Source organism: Nyctibius grandis, chromosome 11 (assembly GCF_013368605.1).
Source record: "Nyctibius grandis isolate bNycGra1 chromosome 11, bNycGra1.pri, whole genome shotgun sequence".
Lineage (NCBI taxonomy): Eukaryota > Metazoa > Chordata > Aves > Nyctibiiformes > Nyctibiidae > Nyctibius > Nyctibius grandis.
In genome coordinates, this window is record NC_090668.1 from 16,367,253 (window position 1) to 16,381,364 (window position 14,112).

Genomic DNA, 14,112 nt, shown 5'->3' on the forward strand with positions numbered 1-14,112 from the left:
TGTCTGTAACAAAATCCTTCCAAGTGCAGGGTAGCTATAACAAAAATTTATTTATCACAGTAATATTTACCCTACCTGTAATCCATTATCACCTATCTTATTCTAGTTCCGAACAGGACCTGCTCTTTGTTCACTTCTGCACAGAATGAGAAACCAACCTGATCAAACTATCAGCTTTGAGCAAAAGGCCTAGGGTGTAGGTCACATGGAATATTTATTGTGTAGTTTAGCTCTGAAAACATTGTTATAAGTATTGCTCCTTATTTGCTGTTCCAAATTGGAATCATAAATGTAATTAGCTACCAGCTTTCTTTGAACAGACATCCATATATTAAAGTCATGTATTACTTACTTGTGATGAGCTAGAATCACAGTTTTTTGGGAACTCTGAGCTCTTTCGAGTTGGTCCTGTGCTGCCAAGCCCTTTTTCACCTTCTTTGTTCCCCTTTATGGTAGCCTCTACAGTAAAGCCAAGAGAGGTTCGTAAATTGATACTAAGTGTGTGGGCAGCTTGTTATTTTTTTCCTAATGTTTCCAAAGAAATGTGAATATGTGTATGGTATGGGGTTTTTTTTGTGCACTTCTTGCACTTCTTCTTTCAATCCCTTTTTTATCAATTTTTAAATTTTGGTATATTAATCTGATGTGCACGAGAGCATCTTTGTCATATCTATGAAACAGTTCTTTCTCAAATATCTAATCGCAGCAGAAACTAGGAAAGGTTTTCACACTGCTCTGTAGAAAGTACGCTGTGGAGAAAGATGTAACGACTGTCTAGAATAACGAAAGCGTTTAGGCTGCATCATAGTACGAGGCAGAAAATGGAAGCTGCTGTGACAGCCAGTTCTCTTCTGTCTGATGAGAACAGAGAAACTGCTGTCATGTATCGGGTGAAGGTTCTGCCTAGCCTGGTATCCTGTCTGCAACAGGGCCAGCCCTAAGCAGGGAACCTAGGGTATAGCAAAAATAGGGCAAGCATATATTGTACTGTGTAATAATCTCTCCTCGTACTTAGTCCGTAAGTCCTACCTCTCTCTTTTCCCAGGGCTGCCTGGTGTCAGTGCAGAGCAAGTGAGTTCCTTCTGGTGAAGATGATAAGCGCTCAACATTGAGTACAGTGTCAAAGGTCGTGCTGCCAAAGACAGGTCAGGATGTGTTTTCAGGTCCTAAAACTGGAACAAGAAGCTTTTCTATTGCAGTTCTGGAACTGTCAATAGTTGTAATGCCTTTCCTTCTAGCAGCAAGGAACTGACAGCATAGGGACTGAAGACTTGTGGGGATGCAGGTATACCCTCTTCATGGGAAAACTCAGTCCTACAATTCTTTAAAAAAAAAGAAAAAAAAAGTCCTTGCCTGCAGTGTCAAATTTGTTATGTGCTGGTGCCTTGTTTTAATGACTACTGCTAGCGCAGTAGTTTGGTGTGGTAGAGTAACATGGCTGCTTTTATTTGGTTTTGGAAGCTCTTGAGCTTTTTCTCTCCCACAGGTCTGATGTTAATGTGTCTTATATTCATGACATGGATTACTGTGAGACTTCTGAAAGATTGATTGAAAATGGGAAAGGGTTAGCGCAGAGGCAGCTCCTCTTAGAGGTATACTATCTTACACATCAAAAGAGCACAGATGAGAACATACGACAGACTGTAAAAGCCCTCAGTTGGGAGGAGTTAGATAAATATTCTCCAATAACCTGCCTACGTTAAACCTTTTCCAGAATGCGTGAGTCTGAGAGATAAAGGGAGCTATAAAGGGTGAAGCAGCTAGCAGGGCACCAGACCAAACTCCCCACAGCTCCTGAAAGGTTGTGGCCAAGGTTTGAAGCGGTGCTTTTAGAAGAAATCAGTATGGAGCCTGAGGAGTACAGACGGAGAGGTGAGTGATCCTCTGCTCTTGGAAATAGGTAGCATTTGTTCACAGAGATCAACTGTTGTAGGGCTGGGAGTGTTACCCAGACATGAGGATGAACTATATACTCTTTTATTTGCACACATGTCCTTGAGACTTGGGTCTACTGGGGCTGAGGCAAAAATGTGTCCCTGGGTTGAGTTTAAATGAATGGATTTAGAGTCAGTGGATGACTTAGGCTTTTGGTCTTACATTTAAAGTACTGTGGGAAAGCTGCAAAACTGTGATTCTGAATAAACTTGTGCTAAGGGGTTGTGCACAGTGGCTCTTCCCTGGCTGACACCATGAAACTTCAGTGATACTGGTGCAGTTCTGGAGATGGGGAGCAAACTTTGGTCCCAGGGCTGGAGGAGATTGACTAAAAAATGGAGAAAAGGTGTTCAGCTGTTTTCAGAGGATACAAAAGGGGGAATGCCATAATGACAGGGAAGCATGGGGCGTTATGAGAACTTAGTTTCTATGAAATGCTGTTTCAGTTAATTTGTAGGCAAGAAAATCTATCTATCATCGCAGTAATCAAGCAAACTGTACTTGTACCATGATTGTATTTTAAAGGTGCATTTGAACTATTCAGTGACAACACTGAAATAACCCTGTGAATCTGTTCTGTCCCTGTGAAGCCTGTACTAGAAGCTGTGTCCCTACATAATTAGATGGGACAAATAGGGTGTAGGAGGAAGGTTAATTCCTGTGACTATCCTGGGAGCAGTATTCTGAGCCTGTCCAATGCTAATGACAGATTGCGTGAAGTGCTAGTACTACTAGTTAGTTTTCCCACAACTGAAACTCAAAGCACTGATTTGCCTCTTCCAGGGAAAGAGATGGTGGATTATATTTGCCAGTACCTGAGCAATGTGAGAGAAAGACGGGTGATTCCTGATGTACAGCCAGGTTACATGAGAGCCCAGCTGCCGGATTCTGCCCCAATGGACCCAGACAGCTGGGACAACATCTTTGGAGATATAGAGAGGATTATTATGCCTGGGGTAAGAAATAAAGTATAATCATGACAAGAAAAAGCCACTACTGCCTGGGGTGAACACCAAATCCTGGGAATGCACAGGTTCTGCAGAACATTTATCTAAATAAGTAAAGTACCCGAAATGTAGAATTAAGTCTTGTAGACATTATGTCTACAGAAGGATGCTGGAAATTACTGTTGTGTTCCTAACTACAGTTTTAAGGGATAGACTGAATGTATTTTTGAAGTATTTTATACACTAAGAATAACTCATGTTTGCTTAGAGGGAAACAATGATTTTCTGACACTGGTGAATTTAGCTTCACAAGGCCTCTACCTGCTGAACTGCATAATTTCAATTTTAGAGATGTGGAAACTCGGGCATGGCAAGGTGAAACATCTCTTGCCCAAGGTCATGTACAAACAAGACTTGTCTCCTGCACTTTGAATGTAAAGGTCTCCTTCCTCTTGTGTGTAATTACTGCAGATTCTGCTAAGGGAGTTCATATTACCTAATTAAACATTTTATGTAAGAAGCTGTTTCAGTCTGTTTTCAAATTTTCTTTATAGGTGTTTGCGAGAAACTTGGTCTGATGCAGGAGAGGTATTCACATTAAACATGCTTACACTGGGGTCCCACATACAAGCTCCTTCAGGTGTATAGAGAGAGGCTCTATAATTGTAATTGCTGTGTGTAGCTAGAGGCAAGCTGTTGTTTGACAAAATGAGCAAAAGCAACTTTGGTTCAAGGATTCCCCTTATAAAGATAAATATTTCGATAAATATTTCTGACTCTGTTGTGCAATGTTCAAAAGACCATTCTTTCCTGTTCAGAATCTTTGTCTGCCTGTTTAATTCAGATAAATGCTTCTGCTATAATTTGGAATTTATCTAATAACGACACAGTGTTATCAGTTGCCAGTGCTGCACTCCTGTTGACATTATCTCTGTAGCTTTCTGCTAGCAGATCTATAATTGCACATATTATGTTGCTGTGATCCTTTTCCATCACTTTAAACAGATGCTAATCACTACATCTCGTGCAGAATTTTGTGACATTTTCAGACTTAACTTCTAGATAATTTTGTTCTAGGTAGTCCATTGGCAAAGCCCACACATGCATGCCTACTTTCCAGCTCTTACTTCTTGGCCTTCACTCCTTGGAGATATGTTGGCTGATGCAATTAACTGCTTGGGATTCACATGGGTAATTTTTTGTTCTTCTTCTTGTTTTAGATATTTTTCTCTTGTGTGTATTACACAGGAGCAGGTCATAATCGTTCTTTTTTGTTCTGCGAGTCAGTATAATTATTTACTTTAAACAATTGTATGTTGTTTGCATAAATGAAAAATGTCACTTGAAAAAAAAATAGAATATGTAAGAGCAAACATTACCTAGTAGTAAGAGGTAAATGAAGAAAATATACCACTAGAAATGTCTGGTTTCTAATTCTTTGCATGTCCCACTGTGAGCATTGTTCCCTGTCATCTAGTCTCAGTGCCAAGACTGTTACACAAGCACTGCAGGCAATAGAGCAGCCACCATCCATGACTGCAGGCTAGGTTAGGCTCCATTCCAGTTCTCCTGCTCCTTTGAGAGAACACATTTCCTATTTTTCCTCTTCCGAAAATAATTGTTTGGTGGCCTCTCCCAAAATATCTGAGTATTTTGTGTCCTCCTGCAGCAGCTACACAGTGCTCCTTGGTTATGACTCTGCATACCTTGGTAGCCTTCTGAAGCCAATGTTTTCCCCAGTGGTGAAGTTGCCCAGATTTTTAGATGTATGTCTCCTTGTAAGAAAGCAGTAGAAGCACATAAACCTATAAGAAATTGATGGTTATGGTCTCCATGTAGTTGTATCAGGTTAGCTCATTGCATACACAGAAACATCCATTTCCATGCCCTCAATCTAGTTTTGACAGATTTCTGTTAAGTTTGCAATGTAAACCGATCCTTTCATAAGTAGAAAGCTGGACACTGCAGAACAGCTTTCATCTTTCTTTTGCCGCTCTTCAAAAAGCCTCCCTTAACTCTCCTCAGCTGGAAGACAGATCAGTGCCCTTTCTCTTTAGGGACCAAGAGCATGTACGTGTGTGGTGAATTGCAGTTCCACGGCTTTGTCTCAAATGGCTCATTGTGATTTCTTTTTTAATGACTCTATTGATAGTTTAGAAGCTCACCACTGAGGCGATGCAGGTAATGTGGAGAGAGCATTTTAAGGAGGGTGGTGAGTCTCTGTATTTAGTGTTCCAAGAGAGCAACTGATAACGAGCAAGGTACCCGGAGCTCACTCTCGACTGCAACCTTAACATAGAGGTCTGTGTTACAGAACTCGCCAAGCAACATAATTTTTATTACAATAGCATTGTGTTCTGCTAGGTATGGGCCACAGTATTACACAGTTAGGTGCTTATCTAGCCAATGCTACAAAGCTTGTCATCTGCCTTTGTTGCATCTAGGTGGCATATCTGCCAAGGCAACTAAAAATTGTTAACAGCTATTAATTAAAATGTGATATGTGGTTTACTGTAAGGGTTATACTCCTGCTGTGTTTGCAGGGTGAATTACAGTCTGATTCTCTTTTTTTTTTGATTTTCCTAGGCCTCCAGTCCAGCCTGTACAGAACTGGAAATGAATGTGATGGATTGGTTGGCTAAAATGCTGGGCCTTCCAGATAAATTCCTGCACCACCATCCCGACAGTGTGGGTGGAGGAGTATTACAGGTAGGAGAGATCAGAGGTGGCCTCATCAGCATGTTCTTTTCACTCAAGTGAATTTTCCTCTGAGTGATAGTTTTCCTGGGGGCAAAACCAACAAGATTTGCTCTATGGGTCCGATTAGAGACAAATCCCAATTTGACATTACTTTCTCAAATTTTAGTATTAAATATAGAAGATTATAGAGTAGGAATTGCTATTGCTTTTAGTCCTAATTGTGTTAAGGATGAGGAGCAGGTACTTTTGTGGCCTTACTAAGGATAAATGAGAGTCAGATTTGGTTTCTTCAGTCTGTTTCACATCACCAAATTATTCACTAAAGTGATTCTTACATAATTAGAGAAGGATTTCTTGTCACTGTCCTTCTGCCAGCGGTCCTTAGCCACACAAGAAATTATTTTTCCTTGTTTTCATGTCTGCTTTGTGTCTGTGAGAGCTGCAAGATCAAGGCCTGAACCTTCACCTCCTTTCATAAGACCTAAGCAAGTGTCCTCTGGAATCAGTCCTGAGGCTCTGTGCTGTCATAAGGAGCTTTTCTCACGTTTGTAATTTTTATGGGAGATACTACGTTTTAGCTGTAGAAGAACAAAAGGACAATGTGATTTATTTACTCCTCCCAGCTCGGTCCTGCACATTAAAAATATACAGCAGTTAAAAGGCTTTGTTTTGTGTTGCTGGCCCAGAGAGCTGCTCATCAGCTAGTGACTTTCCACTGAGGAGTAGAAATAAAAGAGGGGGGGTGGGCAGCTGAGCACTTCAATGACTTCAGTAAATCCCTGACAAAATAGCAATAAAGTAGTAATATGTTGCAGTAAATGAGCAATGTCTTTGCAGAGCACTGTGAGTGAATCAACCTTGGTTGCCCTGCTAGCAGCAAGGAAAAACAAAATTCTGGAGATGAAGCTTTCAGAGCCAGACACTGATGAGTCCTCACTCAATTCTCGCCTCATCGCTTACGCATCTGATCAAGTAGGTTCTTATGGTTACAAAGTAAACAAATTTCGCTTCTGCTGTCTCACCCAGACCATACAATGTGAACTCGCATTTCTGTACCAAGAGAAAAATACATACACGAATGCCTCACAAGCATGAACAAATCCCTCTGATGTTGCTTTCTGCAGATAGGGAAACGAAATCAGTGTGAGATGAGGTTTTGTAGGGTCCTGGCAGTCCTCAAGAGACTGTTTCAGGTGACTCATTTCTGCACTTCCTTCCTGTTTTTCACAAAGCCTCGCTCCAGTAACTAGGTGCTGATCTCGTGATGCTTCAGCTCTTGTTTCTTCATAGCCTCCTTCTGCTCAGAGACAGGCACGCTCAGGGCATTACCTCAGTGCTGCTCCTGGTTGTGGTCTCCACTCCAGGTGTCTCTGCTTGTTCTTGGAGGAAACATCTACATGGGACTGTGACTCTGCCTGCATACCTGTTCCATCCTTTGGTTCCTGAACTGAACAATTGTATTCCCCTATGAAAACTGCAACAGGAGAGACACTCATGCTGCTTCTCTCTTAGTATAACTAAAAGGGTTTTTTCTTGTGAGGGGTTTTGGTCTACCCCAGCCCAGAAGTAGGCACACTTCAGGGGTTTTTATCTTCTTATGGCAGGGAGGAGGGAATAAATTGAGGTTGATCCATTTCTAGAGGGTCCATTAAGATCTGAGTTTTGATAAATGGTCCTCCAAACACAAGGTGAGGATGCCTATTATTACATTTTAGAGACCAGTACCTAAATAAATGGAGCATATGCATTCCTTGGAATTACAGTGTATTATTTCTTTTAGTTATTCACAAAGAAGAAACTTTCAGACTTGTATTAATATGGATTATAATAAGGACCTTATCTCTGCTTTTTATGCAACCAGTGTCTTTTATAAGGCCATAACATACCTCAGCTGTTCAGCCTCAGAGCTTGCTTTCTTACTGTTTCTCTTTTTTTAAAGGCGCATTCTTCTGTAGAAAAGGCTGGCTTGATTTCTCTTGTGAAGATGAAATTTCTGCCTGTGGATGAGAACTTTTCCCTCAGAGGTGAAACTTTGAAGAAAGCCATTGCAGAAGACAGAAAGAAAGGCCTAGTGCCAGTCTTTGTACGTTCAACTTTCTGGTTGGGGTTATTGACACAGTGTTGTATTCTTTATGTCAACATAAAATTACACCTGAAACATTTCTTATTGTGTTAAAATACATTAGCTGAAGGTTAAAATGTATACAAGAATTTCTATTTTATTGAACAAAAAAAATTTAATATCATTTCAGCTATATATGATAGCCTCTCCACTTCTAAAGTGCTGCATCCATTTATTAAAAAAATGCCATCTTAACAGGTTTGTTCTCTTCTAGGTTTGTGCAACTTTGGGTACAACTGGCGTCTGTGCTTTTGACAATCTCTCAGAACTGGGTCCAATTTGTAAGTGTCCTTTCTTCCTGACTTCAAACTATCATAGTACAGAAAAGATGTACCTTGCCAAGACCAAGGAGAGTAGAAACACTAGTCAGCTGAGTTTTTCAGATGTGTCTCAAAGATCAGTGGAGTCGGCGCAAGACTTTGCAGTGATTTCTGTAAGATCTAGATTAGGATGCTAAAATACATTCTATTCAAGATGGACGAAATTTGTCAACTAAGTCTTTAATGTGGCTATTCATGGAATACAAACTGTATGGGACAGAGTGCAGTACTGTTGTAGGATGGATACATAAATATTTAACCTAGTGAAGGAGTTTTGAAGGTAGTGTTTGATAGGACATCCTTTGTAGCCACCAGTTCAATAGGTAAATTTGACATGGTTGCAGATTCTATTCCAGCATAAATTCTGAGAAGTAGCTGCTGAAGACCTTCAGCACTTTCTCTTATGGGTCGGAGTGTGGCTTCTATCTCTGTGTCCTTTTTGCTTGCCGCCATGTCTTGATTTTAGCTTTGTGCAACTCCATCATACTGGGGAATTTCACTTAGTAAAAAGGCAGGTGGCAGAAATCAAACATTATAAAACTTCACTTATGAAATATAGACTAGTGAATTTTGTTATAGACTCCATCTGATTTCAGCATTATCCTATATTTTAGATCCACAGCTTTATAATAAAACTAGATTGTCAATTTTTTGTCTTGCTTGCTATTTTGTTGTCAGCCTGTCCACCTCCTGCAAAAACATGCACCTAGTTTTCAGAGAGGAGAGATTAAGCATGTTCTTTGATTCCTTATGTCCCTCACATAACAACAATTTCAATTCCAACAGGTGATGCTGAGGGACTCTGGCTTCATATTGATGCTGCCTATGCAGGAACAGCATTTGTATGTCCCGAATTTCGATTGTTCTTGGATGGAATTGAATACGCAGATTCCTTTACTTTTAACCCTTCTAAATGGATGATGGTTCATTTTGACTGCACTGGATTTTGGTGAGTAAAGGCAAAACACAACACCAAAAGGATAACATGCAAATTACAAAATCTTCCTCTGCGCAATTCTTTGCTAAATACAGTTCATTCTACAATTGACAGGGTTAAAGATAAATACAAGTTACATCAAACCTTCAGTGTTAACCCTGTCTACCTCAGACATCCCAATTCAGGAGCTGCTGTTGATTTCATGGTAAGTTGTTATTTGAGTTGATATTTTAAATTGCTTATAAAATGTTCAAACAGAATGCAAAATTCCTCACACTCTGGAGTGTGCTTATCTTATAGCTGGTCTTATTACATAAAAGCATAAACCAAATTATACTGAGATCCTCATGCAGATTAAATAGTAAAACTTTGAAGTGAGCCCTGGTTATGAAAATTAATTATAAAATTGCTTTCAGATATTGAAGTACTTAAGATTTTTACACAGATTGGGATCTAGCCTTGCCATTTTAGTTAGAAGGGTCATTTCTGTGCATCATGTTGCTGAAGTAATTCCTGCTGATGGCGTTTTGGCTGGTTTTCTTGTGTCTCTGATACAAGAATAAAAAAAGAGAAAGGAGTAAGCAATAGAAACACCATGCTCTGAAACAGCAGTAGAATGAATTGGTTTTCTTCAGACTAAGGCATTCCTAGGAGAGCTAAGAGGCATTTCACTTTAGATGCAGCAGATTTCAGTCCAGTAAAACAAAAGAATATTCACTGCCAATTGTTTCTGCTATGATCTCACCCTAGTCCTGAAAAGATAATTGTTTTCTTTAAATCAGTAATGCTTTTCACTAGAGAACGTGAGTGTAGAGGGGGGTGGAATATATCAATGAGTCCCTCTTGTGGTTAAATAGGACCCTGCATGCAATTGTGTAGCTCCCTAGAAGTATTCTTTTACATGTTTTGTCACTCTTTTCCATGCAGTAGGTGTTACTTCCTCTGGAAGGATCTACCCCTATTTCAACTCCCGCTGTTTATAGCTGGTTTGGGAAAACTAATGTTCAGGATGGCACTTAAATATGCAAACCACAGGAACTGAAGTGAGCACTCAGTCCTAACGTGTAAATGGACACATCTTAAATTGATAATACTCTTTAAATGCAAAAAGACTTTGTTATTAGCTGGTAATTAACTAAAAACTCTAAGCATATCTAGGCCATAGATTACGGGGAATAGCAAAAAATCTTATTTTTGCAAATAATTGGAAAAAAATGTAGACATAGTGTTTCTTTGATGGCTATTTACTAGGCTTAGCAGATTTTCAGTAATATGCAATTATTTGTGTCAGTGTAGATTTCTGACCTGAGTCTGAAGCAACAGACATAGCAGTGTAAGGGGACACTCCTCTCTGTTGTGTTTGCACTCACTGATACACTGTTGTGTTTTCACAGCACTGGCAAATTCCACTGAGTCGTCGATTTCGTTCTTTGAAGCTGTGGTTTGTGATTCGTTCATTTGGGGTGAAAAAGCTTCAAGCTCATGTCCGACATGTATGTGCATTAACAATGCAAGCATAAATGTATTACGTTCATTTATTGGGAGCTGAGTTTAATAAATTCAGTGATGCAAAGACAAGTAACAGAAATCCTCTCTCATACAAGGCTCGCATGTGAATGCTAAATGCATGCTGATTTTACTCTCAAGTAATCTGTAAAGACTGACTCTGTGACAAATGACAAAACTTTTCCTGTACCCTTCTTGGAAGCAATAGGCAATGGAAAGTGACTCAGTAAGTTAATGCCTTCTGCACGTTACTGAGTACTAATCTGTAGAAGCTTTCTTTGAGGCAAAGTGGCAGCTGTTTGGGAGGCAGGCTGTGATGGATGGCTGAACCCACTGCTATGAAAATTTACAGGCTTACATCTTTGATGGAGTGTCAATACAAGGGATTGTATTGTGGATCAGTGGTGCTGCAAAACGACTCTAATCTGTAGAAGGCACATTCTGTTTTCAAACTTTCTTCTAGAACATTCCTATGCGTAGTCCAGTTACTCTTGTTCATTGTCCAGGGTTTGGGCAAATAGAGACAGACTTCAAAAATCTTAACTTTGTTGTCATTCTTCTGTTTGCTGCCATTCCTGCATTGGAATGATGTGTTTTAGTAAGAAAAGGAATTATTTTTAACTACTTAATTTAGTGTCTTACAGTGGGTTTGTGACAAATCAATACATAACTACTTTTTTCCTTAATTATAGGGTATTGAAACAGCCAAATTCTTTGAATCGTTGGTTAAAAGTGATCCAATCTTTGAAATTCCTGCCAAGAGACATCTTGGACTGGTTGTATTTCGTTTAAAGGTAAAGATTGGGTCTTTTGCGTGTCTCTGGAATGAACTGACCACAGTTGATCTCTCCCCAGACATTAAGAACTGTGAATAAACTTTCATGTAAGAATTTGTGATGCTGGGATTCTTAGAGACATTTGGATGTCACTGGAAATTCTAACTATAGTATTTTTTTTTCTTATTCGTATTTAAAACAGGGTCCCAACTGGCTGACAGAAAAACTCCTGAAAGAACTAAGCAGTTCTGGCAGGCTCTTCCTGATTCCAGCAACCATTCATGACAAGTTCATCATTCGCTTTACTGTAACATCTCAGTTCACAACCAGGGAAGATATTCTGCAAGACTGGAACATAATTCAACACACTGCAGCCCATATCGTTAGCCAGAATTATGGGTTACTCCGCATCAGTTCTGGTGATGGGGCAAGAATCCCTAATATGATAGTTAAGCCTAGTTCTGATGCCATTAGTAACGCTTCTCAGCTTTGCCTAGATGGAGGAAAATACAAAACACCTTCCAGAAAAATAGTAGCTCAGCCTAAGAAGTTAGCAGCAAGTCTCAGTACGTGTGTGGTTAGTCAACAAGTGGAAGGACAAAGGGATCCTCTAGATGACTGTTTTCCAGAAGATGTCCAAGATGTTACCAAACATAAGTTAACCTCTTTTTTATTCAGTTATTTATCTGTTCAAGGCAAGAAAAAGACAGCACGTTCTCTTAGCTGCAACAGTGTGCCAATGACTGGTAGTCTTGAGCAATGTAACCCCAAAGCAGCAGTCACTGACAAGAAGGAGTCTCATGCAAATGCCAGAATTCTTTCCAGGCTGCCTGAAGAGGTGATGATGCTCAAAAAAAGTGCCTTCAAAAAACTAATTAAGTTCTACAGTGTCCCAAGCTTTCCAGAGTGTAGCATTCAGTGTGGCCTTCAGCTGCCTTGTTGTCCTCTGCAAGCCATTGTTTAACAGGTAAAAGAGATTAGTCCTTAAGACCTCTCCAGGTAGAAAGAGAACCAAAGTTTGCTTATTCATATGCAATACTACATGATATTTTGTTCAATATGTAAGCAGTGGCAATGACCACTGAGAAAATTCCTGTGCTTTTACTGGTGGAAACGTTGTGTAATTATAGATTAAAATTTCAAATAAATCTTGTAGGCATATAACATGAAACTCTCTGGTTTTTAGACTGTGGTAAAGAAAAATGCCAACTTTTGCCTTACCAGTCCTAATAGTGGAGGGGTTATAGCTGGTAGGCTAGAACCATTTTGACAAAATATGCTGTCCTCAGTAGTGTGTAAACAATTTTGCTCTCTATTTGCACCGTGATTTTTTAAAAACCTTGACTTACACTCTCTAGAGTGCACTATCCACAGAGCAGGAAAGGAAGGAAAAAATAAGGAAAAGCTAAACGTTGTAGGATGCTTTCAAGCTCCTTAGACTTGGGAAAGAGATTTCCATGCCGCAGGTTCAGACACTCGAGGCTTTGCAGGGTTTACCAGCAGTCAGGGATATCTTGCTTTGATCCAGGAGATGTCGCCAGAGGGTAACAAGCAACTGGAAGTTTGTATTAAATTGGGATTCCAGCTGTGTGTTCTGTTAGTTTAAGGGGAAGGTACGTGGACAGGGAGCGTGGGAAAGCCCTGCACTCCTTATGCTGGCTAACCACGGGATGCTCCAGGCTGCAGTATTTTCTGTGCAGACAGCTTCCTCTCTTTTCTCTTCCATTTTCTATTTTTTAATGGTTTGATGGAAGACCTCACTGTAATGGTACAAGGCAGCATGATCCATTCTAGCTAGCTCAAGTGACAGTAATCATTCCACAGATGACCACTTCCCTAATTACTGATGAATGGCAGAGAGATGGGATTCAAAGTGGATGACTTGTGGCTTCAGTGAACCTGTGTAATGGGTCAGCTGGATTTGTTCTTTTCTTACCTGTTTCACCTGACCCTTCCCACTGAAAGCCCCAACTGGGTAGTTTTTAGGATTGCTAAACTGAAGTCTTCAATCGTCAGTTTAGAGTTTCAAATGCCTTTCTGTCCCATTTTCAAATTCACAGCTACTACAGTTGCTATTAAAGGTTTATTTGCAGTATTACCCCAGTGCTTCTGTAGGGTTGCAATCAGATGAGACAGGTTGACCTGATCTAATTCATTGGTGCTACCAAAAGGGGTGATTCTGTTTCCCACCCCCCTTACGTGGCCTCCTAGCTCCACTGCCTCCCTTGCTCCAGCTCTTGTGCTCTTTGGACACTTCAGTGATGAATTCAGCTCACTAAGCCAGCAGAAAAGTGTATTTTGCTGGGTGAGTTCTCTGCTGACTCACTGAGTAAAACTGGCTCATCAAGGGGTCGTATTAGTACCAATATTAGGACCGATGCAAAGGAGGGAACAAGGGGATAATAAGCAGCAGCTTGATCCCCCTTCCCTACATGCTGCATCTCAAATTCTCCTTCTGTTCCCTTCCCACTTGGGAAGGGTTGCAAGGTGTCTATTAACCAGGCAAAATCATTTTTGTAAATGTAAGAACCAAGTTCATAGTCTATGGAGAAATAAATCACTGAACCTACTCACGGCAGAGTTCAAGCCATTCCATTTTTGTCCACCCTGTCTGGCAGAGGTTCAGGAGATGAAGGTCAGTGAAATACATGCTCTGGCACCATTTAAACTGTGCTAACATCAGCAGTTTATTGGTATTTTTCCAGATCTTTCCCCACTTCTGAGGGATGATGCTTACAAGTTTGTCATGCATCAGGATTTCTAGTAGGTCAGCTAGGTGAGCTGACTTGCTGGTCCAATCTGCAGCTGATTTGACACCTCTGTTCACTGAAATACTTTACAATCACCAACCTCCAAAAAAGTCTCCTTC

The 14,112-nt window shown here is 40.3% G+C and overlaps 1 protein-coding gene across 2 annotated transcripts; it reads left to right on the top strand.

Moving 5' to 3' along the window:
* The first annotated feature begins 1,792 nt into the window (after window positions 1-1,792).
* On the top strand, window positions 1,793-12,222 carry HDC (histidine decarboxylase). 2 transcript variants are annotated; one of them, XM_068410416.1, is made up of 12 exons: window positions 1,793-1,872; window positions 2,719-2,891; window positions 3,960-4,073; window positions 5,469-5,591; window positions 6,420-6,554; window positions 7,522-7,665; window positions 7,919-7,985; window positions 8,811-8,973; window positions 9,076-9,166; window positions 10,356-10,454; window positions 11,160-11,261; window positions 11,446-12,222. In XM_068410416.1, exons 1-12 carry the CDS (start codon window positions 1,845-1,847, stop codon window positions 12,205-12,207), a joined length of 2,001 nt encoding a protein of 666 aa, XP_068266517.1. In that variant the 5' UTR covers window positions 1,793-1,844; the 3' UTR covers window positions 12,208-12,222. The 2 variants fall into 2 exon arrangements, with proteins under 2 accessions (XP_068266517.1, XP_068266518.1); XM_068410417.1 differs by lacking the exon at window positions 10,356-10,454.
* The last annotated feature ends 1,890 nt before the right edge of the window (window positions 12,223-14,112 follow it).